At 32.7% G+C, this 22,687-nt stretch overlaps 1 protein-coding gene across 1 annotated transcript; it reads left to right on the forward strand.

Annotated features, from left to right (window-relative positions):
- The first annotated feature begins 215 nt into the window (after positions 1-215).
- LOC134714990 (ankyrin repeat and KH domain-containing protein 1-like) lies at positions 216-21,272 on the forward strand. Its single transcript, XM_063576839.1, has 7 exons — positions 216-323; positions 3,387-3,561; positions 5,273-5,503; positions 6,201-6,384; positions 6,616-9,222; positions 13,528-13,705; positions 21,036-21,272. Exons 1-7 carry the CDS (start codon positions 216-218, stop codon positions 21,270-21,272), a joined length of 3,720 nt encoding a protein of 1,239 aa, XP_063432909.1.
- The last annotated feature ends 1,415 nt before the right edge of the window (positions 21,273-22,687 follow it).

Below are 22,687 nucleotides of genomic sequence, written 5' to 3' on the forward strand. Positions count from 1 at the left end.
TTTTACCCGTTCTTGTAAAGCTTTATTACCGATTGACAATTACTGACAAGGTAGATAAGCAAACATATTCATCCTATCTGAAGACACACTCGTCGAAGAAGTTAAACTATGAAAATATAAACAACAATAAAGATATATTTGGAAAACACATATATAATTATGATTACCGAGTAAAAAATCCAGTTGATTTATCCAAGTTATTTCTATTAACATCCATGACTAAATACCAAGATATAGACGATTCATGTGATATGTCCGCTCTTCTTGGGATAATAATAAACATTGACAAATTTCCTGTTTCCGTGCGTACCCATTCTGAAAAGGTAAGTATCACTAACCTTTTCAAAAAGTGTAATATCAAAGTAATATTAACTTCATCAAAGAATGGTCGCATATATCATGTGGATTCTGTTTCTCTACACCACCTTGAAGGTCACTCGATAGAAAAACGAGCACGTTTGCGGACTGCGAGTCGGCTAAATGACTTAGGACATCATTACTCGAAAAATAAAATTGATATTATGCATTTATTGTGATTTACAAGAAATATAAAATTGTCTTTTTGTTACACATTAAATCAGTAGAAAGGAAAATACATACCGGAAATAAGATCCTAAAAGATACCAGGATTGAAATTTGATATTTACGCCTTATATTTACGCCAGACACTCGTTTCGTCTACGAAAAAAACCATCAGTGACGCTCGAAATTTTTTTTTAAAAGGCCAAAAAACGAAGTTGAAAAGCATTGAGGAAATACAACTAATACCGTCATCACGCATCAGCGTATAGCTCCGGCGTGTTTAAAATCATTTACGCTGTCAATACGCTAGTAATTTTGGATGCATTTAAACTGCCAATCATATTTGTAACGTGTGCAAAACTAGCTTTAAGCGTGTATAAATTGGGCGTACTAGAAGCGTTCATCCGGCGTATGTTGTATGTTTTTTATGCTGCATAAAAGATTCCTCGGGTTGTAGCGTTCATCAAGCGTATATACTTTCCTTTAGTGGCTAGAGGTATAGGGGGAGGGTTGATATCTCATAAACATGTTTATCCCCTCCGCAATTTTGAGCCTGTCCCAAGTCCGGAGCCTCTGGCCTTTGTTAGTCTTATATGCTTTTTAATTTTAGTTTCTTGTTTATAATTCGGAGTTTATTATGACGTCCATTATCACTGAACTAGTATACATATTTTTAAGGGGTCAGCTAAAGGACGAGTATGGGTGCGGGAGTTTTCTCTACATTGAAGACCCATTGGTGGCCTTGTCTGTTGCATGGTCTATGGTCCAGTTGTTGTCGCTTAGACACATTCTCCATTTCCTTTCTCAAGTTTTACCTTTGTATTTCGACGTACTTCAAACTTATGCAACGCGCTTTGAACGATTGCTAAGTGTTACTATGGCGTGCAACTAACGTATACAGACTTTGTCAATTTCCTCTGTACGTTTGGTGCACGCCGGTCTATACGCCAATGTGTGACGCCGGCATACGGTAACCTATTCCTGAGGTAGAAAAACCTAAGTATTTCAAAGAAAACGAATGGAATTCAACCAGCTGCATTGCAACACATGACACATTCATAAATGTTACAGACTTTGAACAGACAAAAAAAATAAGGCTGATTGATAACTTGGCGTAAATAATAAATTCATGCGAATTTGAGCGGCCAATCAGTCTATATAACGCTATACTGAAGTGACACATCCTTTAAATGAAATGCAAAGAAAAAAAACCCATAAAAGTGCTCTTTCTATAAGGATACTGTTGCACCGTATTGTAGTTTTTTGGTCACAAGTACATCTCATTTTTTTCAGTGTGAAAATAAAAACTCAGGGTAGTAAGACCATTGTCTTGGCTAAATAACTCTTAACTGACACGATTTTTTTAAATTGTCCAACCCATTAAATAAACTCATCATAGATACCAGGACCAAATTTAGTATACGCCAGACGCGCGGTTCGTCTACAAAAGACTCATCAGTGACGCTCGAATCCAAAAAAGTTAAAAAGGCCAAATAAAGTACGAAGTTGAAGAGCATTGAGGACCAAAATTCCTAAAAGTTTTGCCAAATACAGCTTAGGTAATCTATACCTGAGGTAGACTGTATTCCCCAAATTTTCATTAAAATGTGGTATAACTCAACTTATATAACAATTATGAATTATTTATCAATGACAATTATTTTTTTAACACCGAAGTACTATTTTGTGTCCTTTAAATCATATCTAAAAACGTTTTTTAGCCTTTTATCCAAAATATTGATATGCGTACAAGTATAAAAATCACATACTTGCGCGACGCCTTTTCGTTTTACTAAAAATTGCGCAGGCTATGCATTTTTTTTACTAGTGGAAAATGTTCTATGATAGATATCATTTTGTCAGACACTTTTCTTTTTTTGGATGTGGTTCTCATAATATGCCAAAAATCTGTATATTTAAGAGAGTTTAACATTAAATTGTGAGTTTTACTCTTAACAGACGTATAACCAACCCGATTAACAGACTGACCGCCGATATAGCCGCATACTCAATATAGATTAACCGACCAATCTCTCGGTTAGCCGAGTGTCGGCCGTGAGTATGTTAGTCCATATTCAACAGTGATCATTTCAGCTAATATGTTCACTGTGACATAAATATATAAGTTTATCGGTGGATATTTAAACTTGAAATTATTTATTTTGTATTACTAGTATTTCATTTAGCCCCAACATTTCAGAAAAGTATAATAATAAGAAAAAAGGGAAAGCATTCAAGGAGTCAAACTCAAAGACTGTATGGATATAAAAAAATCTGGCTTCTCATGAAAACACACAAACATTAATTATTACAATCAATTATTAGTAAATAAAATGCTAGTATACATGTTTAATAAATACAACACATAAAAAGACATGATTTTTTTATTTATTAATATACTTATTAGAATCATATCTTCTTGACAACCTATTTGTACGATTTGCACCATTTGATGAAAATAGTATGGCCATTTTGAGCAAGAAAGACTGATCACTTCAAATGAAGGATTATTATCATCTAAAATGGTTATGTAACGGCTTAATTTTTTAGAAAGACTGAAGATGCACAATTTTGCATATATATACGTTGATAATCGCCAACGGTTTCATTGAAAACTATAAGAAAAAAATATATATTCAATGTAGTTAGGTTAGTATATACGAGACAATGTCCCCTCATGCAGTCATGATTCAGTGATATTAGTCTGTATTTGTAATGTGTTTACGATGAACAATTTATGCAAAGCCCATTGCATATTGCATGGCCTTTTAACATCTAGGCATTCCATTTTCAACTTTTGTATTCCTAACTTTACCTTCTTTAACTAGAAATGTAACAACGATTCATTTAGGATATACTTTCAGGTACGATCAAGCATTAGGAATCCTTGGGCACACTGTGATTTTTCCGAGTGGGATAATGGAAGATTTTCTACTACATTTAGAGAGTTGGAAAGTTTAATCAACAGTCTTACGATTAAAGTATCTAAAAAAGGAACAATTTTAGACGAGCTTAGGAAATGGGAAACCAATGGACCAGGTATATCCAAATAAGTTAATTATAAGTCTCTATCTTATATTCAGACTGACACCCTTTTTGTAACGTTATACTGTATCTTGAAAGTAATATGAAACATCAGTTTGAAAAACAATGATGTATATGTGTTTTAAAAAACTAAATGGCTACTTTTATTATAAAATTTAAGTACATACACTTTTTTGTCAAGAAATTCTTTAATTTGTCTAAATGAAGAAGAAATTTACTCTGTTGAATTATTGGTTTCCAAGAAAGTATGACAAAATCAAAAATCTTTATTTTATTAAGTTTGTTATTTCATTTGGGCAAGCATAACATATCTTAGCTTTCAATTTTCAAATACATTGGTATCGAGCATCACTGAAGAGACATTGATTGCCGAAATACGCATCTCAGTGGTGTAGAAAAATGTGTACCTTTTATGATAGCTTATATTATTTCTACCACTGAGTCGATCGATGTCTCTGATGATGGACTGATAGCATCACGAACTCAGGAGTCGGTACATAGGTATTTTTGTGTTATTTAAATTTGCTGTTACAAAATCTTGGAAAATGTATTAATTTCGAAAATATACCTCCCTCATTCAAAGCTCTATTTCTTGGTCAGTTTTTGCTATACTTCGATGTACTTTTTGGTTTATAGCTCTTAATCTTCAATTGTTAATCTTTTACCGTTTATGTTATTTCTATTTCCATAATTATCCATTTCGAAATGTCTTCAATTAATCGAAATTACAATTTATTTATGTGTTTAGATAAAACGTCGTAGTTTGATATACTATATTTTTAAGGGGCCTGCTGAAGGACGCCTCCGGGTGCGGGAGTTTCTCATTTCATTGAAGACTCATCGATGGCCTTCGGCTGTTGTCTGCTCTATGATCGGGTTGTTGTCGCTTTGACACATTCCTCATTTCCTTTCTCAATTTTATATTTCTTTACGTGGATTAGACAAACATGAAAATATTCAAAATCCAGTAAAGTATATGTATGGCAAAGTATGATTTTGCATACAGCATGAACATCTCGTATTCTTACTGATATTGCTAAATTTATTTGGATGAACATTCTCTTAAATGTTCTTTGTTGTCCAAGTAGGAAATTCGATAAAAAAAATAAACTCGAAAATCAACTTAACACTCTAGCGCTTCTCCATATATTTAAAAATCGAAACGTTCAAGAAAGATTTGCATATATATATTGATGATGAATTGTGAACTACGTTTAAATATGATAATTTTAAATTCATTCTAAGAACGCTCTTTAAATGTAAAAAAAACAACGTATAACTAACGCCTTGGGTTTTTCGATTGTATTTATTCAAAACTTGACATTTTTGTAATAAATCGAGTTTGATTGACAAACATTGATAATTTTTTTTCACTTCTTACGTCTCCAATTTTTTTTTAATCAAGTTTGTAATCCTTCAGTCGTTTTACAGTTTTACGTTATAACGTGTTTTTTCGGTCAATTCTGTATTTGTATTATATAAAATCGCAGTACATATCTTCTGTTTAAAATTTGAAAGTAATGTTATTTTTCGAACGAGTTTATTATATTGCACTTATTTACACAATAACAAGTTTGACAGACTAAAGCAAACGCACTGAAATTTTGTCATTGAAGGCTCGACCGCGGACGGCCGTCTGATCAACCTGTATTCCTTTCCCGCTCTAAGCATCAAATATTAATGATATTCCAATATTCGATTGCAGGGACTCTTATTTGTCAATGTACACCACTTGGTCTTGAATTGGTAAATGAAATTCACAAAGATACCAGTGTCTTGGCAAAATATGCGAAGGTTTTAAAATGCATCTTAGAAACTGATATGGAAAACAAAGCTGCTGTTGAGAAAGTTATACTAGATGATTTAGGCAATATAAAAGAAAAAATCAAAGACATCACCCAATACCAAGAGGAAATAATTCCAAAACGTATACGAGGTATTATCAATACGTATTCATATTGCTTTATCAGATTTTCGAAACATTGTTAAAATCGGAAGATTTTGAAACAACATTAATAGAGATTTTGAAAATATTTTACCACATAATGAAACTAGATCTTTCTTTGAGAATCAAGCTCCCTACCTCACATTTTGTTTGTTTGTATTGGAACAGAATTAAACCTTGTTCAAATTTATGATTGTACATGGTACATTTGTAACAATAGTTTTTCAGCGTCAAAATATTCATTTTCTTTCCTTACGAAAGATTCACGACAAACAAGATAATGATGTATTAATTAATCACTGCGTGAATCGATAGAGTTATTCCCTTTTGTTACAAAAAATACAGTACACACATTTGAGTTAAATTAAAAACACTCTTTGTGACTTACAATGAACGATTTAATGAGAATAACACACATTCACAAGCATACACTGACAATACAACCGATGCCCGAATTCAAAAGATTTGGAAGTCAATAACAAAATTATCTGAAAGAGTTACTAAACAGAAAAATCCAAATCATTTTGGTTTCATAATTATACAAAAATGGCCAATGTGCTAAATTAATATTTCATTTCGTTAGAAAAAAACCTGATTCTTTTGAATGATATAATCGTCAATATATCGAGGAAGTGTCTGACACTAAATTCAGTGTTTTAAATTGTTTTTCATTGTTGTTAATTTCTAGATGACCACATGGACGAAATTCGTTACTGGGAAAAAGATAATGAGACATTTATCGACACTAGAGCAACAGAAAAATTAATGTCATGGCTTTCAACCTGTAATATAGCTGTTGTTACAGGAAGCTCCGGGACCGGAAAGTCATTTCTTATTCACCATGTTGCTTTAGTGTTACATAGACAGAAAAAGTATGATATAATACCTTTATCATTCGTATCGGCACCATCGGATATTATGAAATATTATTGTAAAAATAGAAACCAGGTTTTTGTTATTGATGATATCTGTGGTAAAGAAACGATTAATGTGGAGTTGGTAAATACCTGGAACGATCTCACAGAAAAGATAAAAGATAGATTCATATCAAATCCCTCCAGCACAAAAGAAACCATAGATGCAAAACTATTAATTTCATGTAGGCTACATGTGTTTAATGACCCACAGTTCAAAAAATTAACGCTATTTACTGAAAATGCGTTTGATCTTTTATCTGAACCTCTTCGTCTTCTTCCAGAAGAGAGAATATTGATGATAAAGAAGTATTTGAAAACAGATAAAATAGATCATGTGATAGATGATCTCTGTCATTTTGACTTCTTTCCTTTATTATGCAAAATGTCTGAAAACATGTCTTTTGAGGAATTACCACTTTTCCTTACTTCCCCGATAGATACAATTAAACGACATATAGAATACATTATAGCTTCCAAAAATAAGTACCAAGTGTGTGCCTTAGTTTTATCTATTTTATTTAGTGATGGATTTAAGGAAGAGCTGCTTAATTGTAGGCCGAGAGAGAGTTCAGATGTATTAAATAAACTGAACGAAATAACGCGACAATGTGACATTGATTTAAGTAGTGGATTTGCAAGAAGATCTTTAAAGGATGGATTTTCGACATTAATGGGAACATATTTGAAGAAAATTGGACCAAGGTACAGCATAATTCATGACAAAATACACGATATTATATCTACTGTGTGCGGACAATATCTTGACGAATGTTTTATTATAAATGCTAATGGAAGGTTTATTGGTGATAGATTCATATTCAGATCGATTGAGACTAATTCCACCGAACATTTTATTATCCTATCGGAAGAAATGGAAGAATTATATTTTGAAAGACTAGTACGCGATTTGAGACAACGGTATATCTACAGTACCCTGCATAATAAACAATTAGTCCACGAACCATATAGAAAAAAGCTCATCAGATATCTGAACAATTCCGAAGAAGTGCAAGACTTATTTATACAAATCGACAAGTATGGGATAAAATTAGAACTTGACAAAGGCCATTGGTTGAATGACCCTGAAAACGACGAAGAAGTAAGAAACATCACGTTTCCGTTAATAGCAGCAGCTTTGGAGGGATTTGCAGATATTGTTGAATTACTCATCAAATTGAATTGCAATGTAAATAAAAAAGACAACTTGGGTAGGTCATCCTTATATAAAGCGTGTGAAGGTGGACATGAAGATATTGTAGAACTTTTATTGAACCACAGCGCTGATGCTTCATCGTGTGATAAAATGGCATTTTCGCCATTACATATGGCATGTAAAACAGGAAATAATAACATAGTGAAGATGCTTCTTGCTAAGAATGTTGAGGTCAGTAAACCTAGCAAAAGCCGTATTACACCGTTGTATTTAGCATGTGCGCAAGGAAACACAGATACTGTAGAACTACTATTACAAGAGAAAGCTGACGTTCACATATCCGACACTTGGTTACAGTATTGTCCTCTCCACGTTGCATGCAAGGCGGGACATGTAAATGCAGTGAAATTGTTGTTAAACAGAAATGCAGATGTAAACAGGAATTCAAACTTCGGTGAAACTCCTTTGAGCTTGGCATGCATGGGGGGTTATGATGATATTGTAAGAAATTTACTGGAAAAAAAAGCTGAGGTTAACGATACATCAACATGTGAATCGCCTCTATATTTGGCTTGTAAAACAGGCCATTTAGAAATTGTGAATATGTTACTTGCAATCCATGCAGATAAATATCCAGAAAAATATCAACGGGATGACGATATATATTCCCCATTGGCTGTTGCTTGCAAAAGGAACCGAATCGATATAATCCAATTGTTACAACAGAAATGTAGCAATAAAATTACCCTTTTCGACAAGTTTTATTCTCTGGGAAAGGCTTCGTTTTATGGCTGCACAGATATTGTAAAATATTTCATGAACAATTTTAGTTTGTGTGAAAAGCTTGATTTCTCAATAAACGAGGCTGTGTATTCTGCATGTAAAGGAGGAAATCTTGAGACAGTTCAATATTTTCTGACACAAGGTCTCGATATATTTCACTGCAGCAGTGCAGGCCGATCGTTGCTTCACGCAACATGTGAAGCTATCTGTGAAAACGGAGGACATATCAATGTTATAAACCTTTTGATTACAAATAAATTAGAAATCTCTAAACCAGACGAAAAGGGATTATCTCCTTTACATTTAGCGTGTGAAAATGATTTGAATCTTATATGTAAATTACTTATACGTAACAAAGCAGATGTAAATATGCAAGACGGTGAGGACAGGACACCTTTACATTTTGCATGTCATAGAGAGAATTTAGATACTGTTGAAGTTTTACTTGAACATAAAGCAAACACTAAGTTGTGTAATATTACCGGTAAAACCCCCCTTCACGTTATTTGTGAGAGATTAAATGATTCACAGTACTTACTAACCAATAAATCCTCTATGTTTATGATTGAAATGTCTACAAAACGCAAGTCTATTGTGAAATCACTCATTGATCGTAATGCAGAAGTGAATTCGCGTGACAGAGAAGGTGAAACTCCGTTACATAAAACTTGTATAAGTGGGGATTATGAACTGGCGAAAATACTTCTTTCCATAAAATGCGAAATCAATTTACAAAATTGCAAAGGTCAGACACCATTGTATCTAGCGTGCAAATACGGTGCCGAAAACGTCGTCACGCTGTTATTAGAGGAAAATGCTGATACCAACAAAGCAGACAACGAAGGAATAACTCCTCTGTGTGTTTTATATAATAAAATACTATTGATTAAAATACACTGGATGGCGTTCACATATCATAAAAACGACGTCGCTACGGAATGTTTAGCGTCTCATAATGAAAGCATTAAGCGTATGTTTATTCTTTTAAATAACTATATGCATGATGACTTGAAAAATAAGTCATGAAAGAAAGACATACTTTCATTCTTCACAAAAGTTTGTCGATAATTCTTGGATGAGAAACATTCAAAGTGATTGTTGTCTTTTGTATTGTTGTTGATTAAAATACTAGTGTACTAGACTAAGCACTTAATATACAACATGAATGAAAATTAACACTATTTTTGAACCCTTATCGTTAATATGACTAAATAAGCATTTGATTAATATGCAAAATACGCATAAGTGCACATCCTTTAATGATTGAAAGGGGAAGACATCTTAATTTTCCCAGAGAGAAAAGATACTGTCCTGTCTGTAAAAATGGGGAAAATGAGGATGAACAACATTTCTTATTAAAATGTAATAGATATGCCTCAAAGCGAGAAATATTAGAAAATAAAATAAATGTTATATTTCAAATACAGCGTAACATAACCGTTGATGAAAAAATATCTCTATTGGTCAATAATAACTCAGCATTATTACTAAGACTGTCTTCCTCTTTCATATCAGAGTGTCTAAATATAAGAAATAGTGAACTTATATGATACATTATTTTGTAACTTTTCATAATTTAGCATGATATGTTATCATGGAACCTTTCATTCTACCATGTCAATTATTATAGTTGTATGTATAGGTCTTAACCATTTATTGTTAATGAGTTTGTGCCAATAAACATATTTGTATATTTGTATTTGTTTGTATTAATCCAATATAAAGCTGTAATCAGATTAAACTGCATGTTTTCTATTCTTTTTACTTGTTTTGTACAGCCTGTAAAAAAGATTGCAAAGAGTTAGATCTAATTGTAAAAATTCTACATTGATGAACGGCTAGTCGATTTAATCTCATCGAAAGCCAATAATGGTGTTGTAATGATCGTGTTGCTCATGAAAAGTAAATATCTAATGAAAAAAAAAAGCCAACAGTAGTTTAACAATGTTCAGATCTCATGAGTTTAAGACAATTCAAGGTTCAAACAAAATTGAGGAATTTGCATGGACCCTAAAAGGATCAGGAACAGGTGCAAAGGCAAGATATGCGTCTCTACTATGCAAGCATCACACACCATTCGAATACACACGCAGTCATAATGTTTAATTCTAACACGATTTATTCTTTTCCTGACATGTTGATTATTTTTATCTAATCAACATGAAATTGTGGTTTGTCTGATCTCAATGTTTCATTGGTTAAAATTGGCTTATGACGTCGAATCAATTTCCTATTGTGACGACATGATAAACGTCATCCATGCCTGATGACCTCACATAGAAAGAACACATCTTTTTAAATATCGTTTGCAAGAAGACATAAGTTTGTCTGCATATACGTTTAAACATATTATTTTAGAGAAAAATACTCCAGTGTTCAATTCACAATTTTCTGCATAAGAAACTGCCTGTACCAAGTAAGGAATATGATAGTTGTTGTCCATTCGTTTGATGTGTTTTAGCTTTTGATTTTGCCATTTGAATAGTGACTTTCTGTTTTGAATTTTCCTCGGAGTTCAGTATTTCACTTATTTCCGCCACCAAATCTCGTGCAATACCGAATACTTATCCACTCTCGACATTTAAATTTTGAATATTTAAATCGCCCGGCGGGCCTCGCATTGAAAATTTAACTGTCTCGAATGGATAGATATCGTATCACACTCGATACAGTACGTAGTAGAATCTATATATGTTTATCGTATCGGTCGATCTATTTGTGACGGTAACCGTAAAACTTGAGCAATGTCGATCTTCCTCATAATTGTAAGGTCAATTTTCTGTAATGATCGAGTATACCTCTACTAATGAAATCCGTACATCATGAACATGCAGGACGGTTACGACCGTAACGTATCCATAAAGAATAAAGTTTGAGCTCCTGTAACGCTGTATAATGTTGATTGGACAAATTATCCTTTACATTAGTACTGCAACTGACCTCGAAAAAGACGCTTAGTTAGATTAATATATTTGAAATAACACGGCTGCAAAATATTTTTAAATGATAGTCACTTTAAAATCCAAAAACTTAATGTTTTTGTTAATTTTTCCGCTATTTTCGTTAATATTTTCCGTTAATATTTTCGATGCATATATCATCAATGATCATCGGAATGATGAATACATAAATATAATACCATCCCCGAGTAAAACTTTCAAACTTAAAGTAAAATTGGCTGTTTTTCAGTTGGAAATTTAACGTGTTTTTCTTAAAAAACGAAAAAAAATATAATTCAAAAACAGCATTTGACATTTGAGAGGACAACAGATATTACATGTATTATTGTGAAACTGTATGCAAATTTTGTTTGGCAAAAACCAAAAGATAAAACATCATTTGTAACTTTTTTAATTACGGAAATTTCCTAACAGTCAGTCAGCTCCACAGTTTATTTTTTCCTTCACAATGAATTGATAGTTTCGATGTGATTATGTACATTTTGTAGGATAATTCATTTTGAGAGATTTGAATATATATAGTATTTTTTCGTGTTTTTTCTGTAAATAAGTTATATTTTTGTTAATAAATTTTTGCTTTTTATAACAGTTAACCAAATCCTTCGGATAAGATGTTTTTCCGGATACTGACTATATATATAGTTGATTTTGTGTGAAAAAAATACAGTGAAAAACTATGTAAATGTTCAACCTTAGAGCAATTAATATGCACACAAGCGGTCGAGGAAAAGGTATTATTGAAGTTTCGTAGATATTTGGTGTGTGACAAGGTGATGCTACAACCAACATCTCTTGATATTCTGCTATCCTTGAGCGAAAGAGTTGTGAATCATCAGTGATGTAATAAGACTTTGTTTCGTCTTTAAATTTTCTTATTTCCAAGGCAGCTAAATTCAAGTGCAACATCTACATTGAGCTGCAAAACTTTCTTATAATCTACATCCGATCTCACCTGAATAGATGTTTGCTTGATAAAGCTAGTTGGTCTAGCGAAATATTGCGTTTGTTTTCATCATTTTGTAAATATTTTAAACATTCTTATGTATACATACTATTAAAATAGTGTGTTAAAATTACATTGTTAGGCAATCTATAATTTTTTTTGTGTAATTGAATTAATCTCTGTACTGATTATAAATCCACACTCCTATAGATTTGTATGTCATGTGCTGCTATTTTATAGGCACTTTTGCAGCTCAATGTTAATGTTACACTTAGCTGCCTTGAAAATAAGAAAATTTTGCAGCTCAATGTCTATGTTGCACTTGAATTTAGCTGCCTTGAAAATAAGAAAATTTTGAAGCTCAATGTATATGTTGCACTTGGATATAGCTGCCTTGAAAATACATAATTGGTACTTGAAGTTAACAACGTCCATTGGCTAATATTACGGGATAAAAAGGACGATGCTTTGTTTTAAATTATTCTTTATCTTTCCTGTATCTTTTCTCGTCTTTTTCGTTGAGACCATCATGTTCTAAAGTGTGGAGTTGGTGGATCCAAAAGTTTTTTTTTCTCCTTCTCGTCGTTGTGTCCCATTCGGTGTTGACTTCTATTATTTGGAAAGTAACATTATCAAAAGGATTTTTCGTTGAACGAAGAAGTCTTGTGAGAGGACAGTTTTTGTTGGTTATGTACGGTGAACGATGGTTATTGAGCCGAATTTCAAATTTGTCCATTGTTTCTCCCACATACTGAATGCCACAAGTGTCACATGTTAATATATAAATCGAGTTCTCCGTTTTACAGTTGGAATTAGAGTAGATGGTATAATTTTGTTAAGTAACGGACCTGATGAAAGAACTGCTTGTCTTTGCAGCTTAACAACACAAACAATTCCTTCGACCACATTGTTTGTAGCAACCGGGCGATTGAGTAGGCTAATACAGATGTCACTAATTTGTCATGGATGTTTTTAGGTCTTCTGCAGGCCATGACTGGTGGTATATATATATCTACACACGCTTAAAAACACGTGTCTCATGTCTATCTCTAGATTAGCCTTCCGTGACAAGGTAACACTACGACTATTGAAGCTATATTTTTATAGCGGATGTGGTCGAGTGGTCTAGAGCACTGGACATGAGGCTAAGCGATTGGTGCTGTAGTGTATCAAAGGTGTGAGTTCGAATCCTGCTGAGGGACGAACAATACATTGTCAGTAGAAAATCTAACTCTAACACTGTTTGGAGTAATTTTCAGACTTGTATATAATCCACGTAATCACCAGATCTTAAATTCTGCTAAAGGGTTTTTACCTATTCTTCACAAATCAGAGAAAATGAAAGATCTTGTCGACAAATCACAGCTTATTGGGAGCCGTCGACAAGCACCAAATCTGAAGAAACTTCTCACACGAGCACAATTCAGTACACAGAAGGTAGCAGAAATACAAAAATGCGGGGATCCCAGATGTGGAACGTGCGAAATGCTAGAAGTGGGACAAAGTAAAACTCTGAAATCCGGCACAGTAATCAAACCGAATAAAAGCATGAACTGCAAATCGGAAAATGTCATTTATTGTGCAACCTGTCCCACTTGTAATAAAAACTACATAGGTCAAACAAATAGACTAATTGATAGAGTGAGAGTTCATAAACAGCAGATAAAAGACCCGTCAATTCGAAATTCTCCCTGTTCTGGACACTTTGACCGATGTGGAAAGGGAAAATTTAAAATATCCCTTTTTTAAGATGTGGACCGAAGATAAAATTCCGCGTGAAGCCAAGGAACAATATTTTATTGAACTTTATAAGCCCACACTAAATAGGAAGTGAAATTCGGTCCGTTAATAAAATTCCGTAAGATATATACAATTACCGCATGACGTTACTATAACGTAACGTCACAAGTCGTTACTATAACGTAACGTCACAAGTCGTTACTATTAACGATAACAATTCTGTCTGATGAACCGCTGGAGATGCGGTGAAAGCGCTAACAGAAACAATGTTCGATTTATGATGTGATTTTTTGTGTTTTTTACTTTTAAATTATATTTTCTGTACCAAGGACTTTTTATTTATCAAAATATATATATATATATATATATACAACTCGTCTAAACATCAACCCAACAATGTTAGATCTGTAAATTTGCTTTCGCAAATATATATATATATAACTCGTCTAAACATCAACCCAACAATGTTAGATCTGTAAATTTTCTTTCGCAAATTTTTGGTTCTTCCCTCGCCGGGATTCGAACCCATGCTACTGTGATATCGTGACACCAAATCGCCTGCACTGCAGCCGTCCCGCTAGACCACACGACCACATGGGCTCTCAAAAAAGAGCTTTCGGTGGCCATATGTTACCTTTCCACGTCAGTTTTAATCTAGCGGCGTACTACAGTACATGATATATAAGGCATGAAGATGTTATTGTTACAGATCAGCTAAATTATCTATAGTAAAGGATCCTACAAATTAATGTAAGATACAGTCACAGAAAATAATTATATTCATAAGTACGTCTGAGTCAGTGACAACCCTACAACAGATGTATCCATCGGATCGCCATCATATATATATATAAAAATATATATAAAAATATATATATATATATATATACAACTCGTCTAAACATCAACCCAACAATGTTAGATCTGTAAATTTGCATTCTATATAAGTACGTCTGAATCAGTGACAACCCTACAACAGATGTATCCATCGGATCGCCATCAATGATGGTGATACATGGCTGTGTACATAATGTATATACAACTCGTCTAAACATCAACCCAACAATGTTAGATCTGTAAATTTGCTTTCGCAAATTTTTGCTTCTTCCCTCGCCGGGATTCGAACCCATGCTACTGTGTCACGATATCACAGTAGCATGGGTTCGAATCCCGGCGAGGGAAGAACCAAAAATTTGCAAAAGCAAATTTACAGATCTAACATTGTTAGGTTGATGTTTAGACGAGTTGTATATATAGAATCCCGCCGGGATTCGAACCAATGCTACTGTGATATCGTGACACCAAATCGCCTGCCCTGCAGCCATCCCGCTATATATATATATAACAAGTCAAAAAGGGTACAACATCACCATTAAATAACTATAAAATATACAAATATTAGATATTTCGGATAACAGATATCCTTATTCGGTAAATGCACGATGACAAATGAATCATGTCAATTCAAATTAAGACTCTATCAAAATCTTGATTTATACAATTTAAGCGAACGCTCGAACAATTTTAAAATTTCCAAACACACCGCAAAGACTACAGAAATATGCCGAAAATAAAAATAGTTATTTACGATGTGAAATGGCACAACTCTAGATTTCCAAAGGTTGTGACAGTTGAGATGTTATAACTGCATTGAGGGCAGTCCTCAAACAAAAAAATCAAAAATGTCCTAATTAAGCTTTTCCCATCACTTTGCGTCCGTCGTTCGTCGTCCGTCGTCAGTCGTCCGTCGTCGTCCGTCGTCTGTCATCGTCCGTCGTCCGTCGTCGTTAACTTTTACAAAAATCTTCTCCTCTGAAACTACAGAACCAATTCAAACCAAACTTCATCTGATTGAATCCTAGGGCGTCTAGAATAAAGTTTGTGTTTTAGTTCCCATTTCATAAAAAAAAACATGGCCGCCATGAAACTAAAGCATTTAGAGGAAATCTGACAGGTTTAAATGTGTTCAATATGTCAAGACCTATCATCCCTGAAATTTTCAGAAGAATCAAACAACCCATTGTTGGGTTGCTGGCACTTAATTGGTAATTTTAAGGACATTTTGCAGTTTTAGGTCATTATCTTGAATATTATTATAGAAAAGAGAAACTGTAAAGAGCAAAAATGTTCAGCAAAATAAGATCTACAAATAATTTCAATGACCAAAATTGTCAATTGACCCCTTAAGGAGTTATTGTCCTTTAATGACAATTTTACACAATTTGTTAATCATATTTGCTAACTTTAAAAAATCGTCTCCTCTGAAACTACTGAACCAATTTCCACCAAACTTAAGCTGAATTATCATTAAGGTGTCTTGAATAAAGTTTGTGTTTTATTTTCTGTTTTGTCAAAAAATATGGTTGCCATAGCTAAAAATAGAGCAAAGGGTAAAATGCAGTTTTGGGCTTATATCTCCAAAACTAAAGCTTTTATAGCAAATTTGACAGCTGTTACAATGTTTATTATGTCAAGATCCATCAGCTGACACAGAAATCAACAACTATTAGTTACTGTACAGCCTTCAACAATGAGCAAAGCATAATAACAAATTTGGCTTTTGACCCCTTAGAATATTGGCCTTTTAACTCAACTTTACACAATTAGTTCATCATGTTGTTTAACTTTTAAAATATTCTCCTCTGAAACTTATAAACCAATTTGAGCCAAACTAAGGCTAAGGGATCCATATTGTGTTTAGTATATCTCTAAAAAAAAAAACATGGCCGCCATGGCTAAGGAGAACATGGGGATAATATATACAGTGTTGGGCTTTAAAAATCTCAAAAACTAAAGGAGTTGAAGCAAAACAGATTAGGGTTGAAAATATTCAACAGATCAAGATTTATCTGTCAAGTAATTTTAAGACAAATCAGACCCATTGTATGGGCTTGTACTGCTTTTCATTGTGCTTATAATTTTTTTTTTTTTTTTTTTTTTTTTATTATCTTGATTCTGAATATAAAAAGGAGACTGCAAACTTTTATTCAAATTGATACCTTGAATTTGTTGGATCAAGGACTTATATAGGTCCCTGGTTGAATATATATAGAAAACTTTTCCCCCCTTGTTTTTAGTTAATTCAATCTGAGTTCGGGATCGTGGATTTTCTTTTATCATTTTCCTCATGCAATTCCTGTTTATCTGATTAATGAAGGTAAGATGACATGATCAAATCGAATCAATCAAATCAAATCAAATCAACAATTCAAATAGAAAATTATTTCTTATATTGGGCATTTATGATTTAATGATTATTTAAATTGACAGTCCCATTGAGAAATTGTGATGTCAAAAAACTTGAGTTAACAATAAAAATAAAAAAGTATGTTGATAATTTGTTTTTAATTATTTACTTGCCTTCAAATATCTGTAATATTATCTTGTAAAAACAGACTTTATCACAGTCCCAAGTTCTTATTAAGCATGACTTCCTCGATGAAATCTGAATAAGTTTGTTCCAGGGCCTTGGTTGTATCAATAGCACTTAGTTTTCAGACATAACAAGTTAAGTCTATGGACAAAAATTGTCAAAAAGGTTCCATAACAGGATTTAGGTGTTATAATCCTAACTAATTCAAACAGAGCTGACAAGTTTTCATGAAGCAAATGAGATTTGTCCAATGATTAGAGAAAAAACAATAAATTAAAGTAAAATGCAACCAAATTATCATGACAATGATTCTCGCATAAAATGTGTGACTGTAACTGTATTTGATAAACGTCATTATAGTTGTATTTTTAACAAGGTTTTAACAGAATATATATATCATTTTTATATGTGTTGCAGTGAATTGCATTGATTTCCTAGTGAAATAAAAAATGATTAAGTCACATCTGAAATAAATGAGGTTATTTCACTCTTCATATATTATATTATAACAATGGGTGTTGTTAAGACCACATCCATTAAGCAACATAAAAAGATTGCAATTGAGAATGCATAGTATAAACAAAGTCCCTTGATTTTTTTAGTCCCCTACCAACAAAGTTAAAGGGTACTTTAGATAATTGTTGTTGTATATCCTTTACCTGTTTACAAAGTAGTAATGCATAATGGACATTATACAAAATTTTCATGCCACTGTCTACACCTTAATAGCCCACAGTCACACACTTAATATTTGGCTCAAAGCTTTATTTTAAATTAGCCCAATGTTCAATACAGAGTGCCCTGCTCATCCACTTCCTGTTATCTAATTTAATATGTGATTTAAATACACAACAAAGAAAACAGATGTCTTCCATGGAAGACTTATAATCTATTTGAAATTAGATGTATAAAATTTTATTTCCATTAGCAAATAGAAAATAAAGGGATGTGGAGTATGTGACAAAATCACACTAAATAAATAGAAAAAATACAAATTATCATTGAACAGGGCCTTTATTTCTGTTCTTAATGAAAGTATGTTCATATATATAAATGAACAAATTATTATTATATTATATCCCCACTTGTAGATATTGCTATGACCTTGTTCGTCCATCTGTTCCTCCGTCAAATATTTCTGTCAAACACTTCTCCAATATGAATTCGTAGAATGACTTCATACTTTGCCACCAGCTTAACAGTAATGAGTTGTAAGGTGTGAACACTTTTCAGATACCAACTTCCTGTTTGCCGATACTTTGAAAAATATTCAATATGTAAAATGAACTTCAAAACTTTTCGTCAAACACTTCTCCAATATGAATGTGCAGAATACATGTGGGCACTTTTTAATTTTTTTAAATACCAACTTCATATTTCTCAATACTTTGAAAATTTTTCAATAATTATGTTCAGCCATTCTTCTGACTAAGTTACATGTGGGGGTATGCTTAGCATGAAATCCTATGCAACTTCAGATTTTCTTGTTTAACTTAACTTTTCATCTTTTCGAAGCTTCAAGCTTCACATATTGTGAAACTGTTCAATATTCTTGTCAATGGTAGATACAGCTTGAAATCTGTTTTAGTTTACATGTAGTTGTCTTGATACATCTTTAATTTCTGTCAATAAGAAAATTATAACAGTTCCACTTGTGTTCATGTTGGGGCCCCAATGCATTTCCAGGTCCACAGTCGTATGTTTACCAGGCATGCACAAGATGTCCCATTCTGTTGTCTGCATATTACATGTATAACAGGATTCAGTTCAATATAATTCTTATCTGAAAAGATTATTGACAAAAATGAAAAACCATCAAATTTCTTTATTGAATTTATGTTATTTGTGACCCATATCTTGCAATCATAAACTATATACCATATCATATGTTGTTGACTTTATACTAGTTATACAAGATAAATCATGTAGTTATATGTGGTCAATTTATTTTCTTTGACAGATAAAATGCCTAAAAGTAAAAATTGGAAAAAAGCTGTAGCGAAAAGAGGGAATGCCTTCTCCTGAAAGTATAAACTGACAGACAAGACTGAGGATACTGGCCTCGATAATCACAGTACTTAAGACATGGACTTGACTGAGGACACTGGCCTCTATAAAAACAGTACAAGAGACCTCACTGCTGACATGACTGAGGAAACTGGCCTCCTTAAAAACAGATCTGAAGACCTTGAAACTATGCTAGAAACAATGCTCGAAACACTACTTGAAACAATACTTGAAAATTGCTTGAAACAATGCTAGAAACTCAACAAAATATTGAAATAGATACTGAAATAACTGAACTTGATAAACTGCCTGAAGTTATAGATTCTCTGAATCCAGATACAACTGTTGGCACTCAACAGAATACTAAACTTCAAAGGGATTTAGAGCTTGAAGTGGACATAGAAGGCGAACATATCTTTTTAGTGATCATTTGCAGGCACATGATATAAACAACAGTAACTTGAAACTACTTGAAAAATCAGAATTGAATAAACTTGAATTATCTGAACTAAATATACTTGAAATATCTGAATTAGATAAATATGAACTATTTGAGTTGAATCAAAACAGTAACAATAACTGTGCAAAACAATTAAATAAAAACAGTAACAATAACTTTGCAAAAGAAACTTGTCATATACAAACAGTTTTTCTGTCACATGAATCAAACAATAGTTATGCAAAAACAGATTATCATAGTAATATCCAAACTGATCTGTTGCAAAACCGAAATGAACAATATAAAAATAATTCAGAAGAAGAGCTATCAAAATATATCAATTCTTTTAATGCAAACTTTATTAAATTTGGAACTTTTGACCAGTATGCCACAAAATTTGCTGCTCAAAGCAGGGGAAACCAATGTACATGTAATTGTTTAGTTTTCTTATCACTTTCTTCTTTGAATTTTGATTCAAACACACTGCACATGGATTACATTTTAAAAAAAGGAGATAAAATTTACAGGAAGCATATTCAAGAATTAACAACACGGGGATTATTCTAAAATATGCTTTTGAATTTTGATGAAATTCCTGTCAAAATTGATATTCCTGAAGGGATTTTTAAAATTAACAAACAAAATATTCTGTTTGGTATAGCTTTACAGTAGCAACAGTTGACTGGATTTCTCTCATTACAAGAAGCAATTCAAAATTGTATTACACAGTCAAACAAATTTTTTATTATGATTGGAGCCATATGTTCGGCAATTTATTATTATAATCATATATACTATTTTTTTTGACACTCATTCTCATTTGGAATGTACACTGAATAATCCATTAGATTCCTCAGGCAAAAGTATTTTGATTGGATTTGCAGACTTACATGACCTCCTCAGTTACTTGTATGCTTTTTACACAAGTTTACAAATTGATTTAGACTCTCAATTTGAAATTTTACCTTTATGTATCAGTAGTATAGATACTTACAAAGATGTGACCAACCAGATTAAGAATTATTTAGACGATCAGAAACTAAGGAACACAAAACAAACTTAATATTCTTACCAGTATACAAAGGTACCAAAATTTGTATATATGAAAAACTACATGCTAAATAGAAGAAAAAATCAAAAAATGAAGGAAAAAGAATTAAATGCAAAAAGATATTCAAGAAAGGATACAAATTACAGAATGACTGGAGGAAATAGAAAGAGAGCAGAGAGAAAATTTAGATGTAAGACAAATAGAGAGACAAAGAGACCTTGCTGCTAAAAGAGAAGTTAGAAAGGATGAAAATTATAGAAGGACTGAAGCAGAAAGTAAGAAGTCTCAAAGAGATAATTTTGATTTAAGACTGATAGAAAGACAAAGAGAACTTGTTGCTAAAAGAGAGGCGAGAAAGAATGAATATTTTAATAAAAGAGAACTTGCTGCCTAAAGAGAAGTAAGAAAGGATACAAATTATAGAAAGACTGAAGCAGATAGAAAGAAGTCTCAGAGAGAAAATTCAGATGTAAGAAAGATAAAAAAAACAAAGAGAACTTGCTGCTGAAAGAAAACTTAGAAAGGGAAAAAAATATAGAACGGCTGAAGCAGACATTAAGAAGTCTCAAAGAGATAATTCTGATAAAAGACAAATAGAGACAAAGAGAAATTGCTGCTAAAAGAGAAGCTAGAAAGAATGATGTTTTCAAAAGAAATGAAACAGAAAAGAAAAAAAAATTCAGACAAGATCAAGATTACAGAAAATAAGAGTCCGAACGGGACTACCACAGAAAACAAGAATATAGGTCACATCCAGAAAACTTAGAAAATGAGCGTTTGAAGAAACAAAGTTCTAGACTGAGCAAACTAGATATAGACAGATGTTATGGTAAAACAGTTAAAAGTACTAAAAGAAAAAAAAATGATTTCACAGATCATGAACAAAGCCTAAAAATTAAAGAGTTCAAGGTATAACCCTTGATGCTTGCATAAGAAATTTTAAAACAAAAATTAATCATGGTCCTACATATATATGTCCTTCATGTGAACAAACTTGGGTTTGTGATTCTGTAGTTAATTCTAAAACTGTCAAAATGACCACTCCTGCTAGCATGTCACATTGCTTTACTAATTTTAAATCTGTACAAGACATAGAATGGATATGTCATACATGTCCGAATGCAATTAAACAACAAAGAATTCCTCGATTTTCAAAAGCCAATAAAATGGGATTTCCCCAAAGACCAAAAGTATTAAATTTGTATCCTTTAGAAGAGAGACTGTTATCATTAAGAATTCATTTTATGCAGATTCGACAGTTGCCAAGAGGTGGACAGTAATCAGTTAAAGGCAATGTCGTAAATGTGCCTGTTGAAGTTCAACCTACAATAAATTCACTCCCACATACATTAGAGAAATTAGGTACAATATCAGTTAACTGAAGAAGAAGCTGGAATTCAAAAAATGTGATTTTAGTGAAAATGTGAGACCATTTGCGGTCATTTGTGCATTACATTATTTGATGAGAACAAGTGACTTGTACAAGTCTTCTGGAATAGAAATAAATGAGGATTGGATTACAGAAATTGCCAAAATAAATGAAGAAGAAACGCATGAAAATTAAAAAAATTGTACAGAACAAGAGGATAACCAAGATCAGAACGATTCAGATGATGACTCTGATCATTTCAGTGAAGTAGATGAAAGTGAAATGCATGTTGGAAACACAGATACACTGTTAGATCACATTCCAGACGACAATCCACTATGTGATACAGGTTTAACTTTTGCTCCTGGTGAAGGTCAACGACCAATTAGCCTCTATAGTGATCCTGATGCAGAGTACTTATCTTTTCCAACTATATTTTG

Source organism: Mytilus trossulus, chromosome 1 (assembly GCF_036588685.1).
Source record: "Mytilus trossulus isolate FHL-02 chromosome 1, PNRI_Mtr1.1.1.hap1, whole genome shotgun sequence".
Classification (NCBI taxonomy): domain Eukaryota; kingdom Metazoa; phylum Mollusca; class Bivalvia; order Mytilida; family Mytilidae; genus Mytilus; species Mytilus trossulus.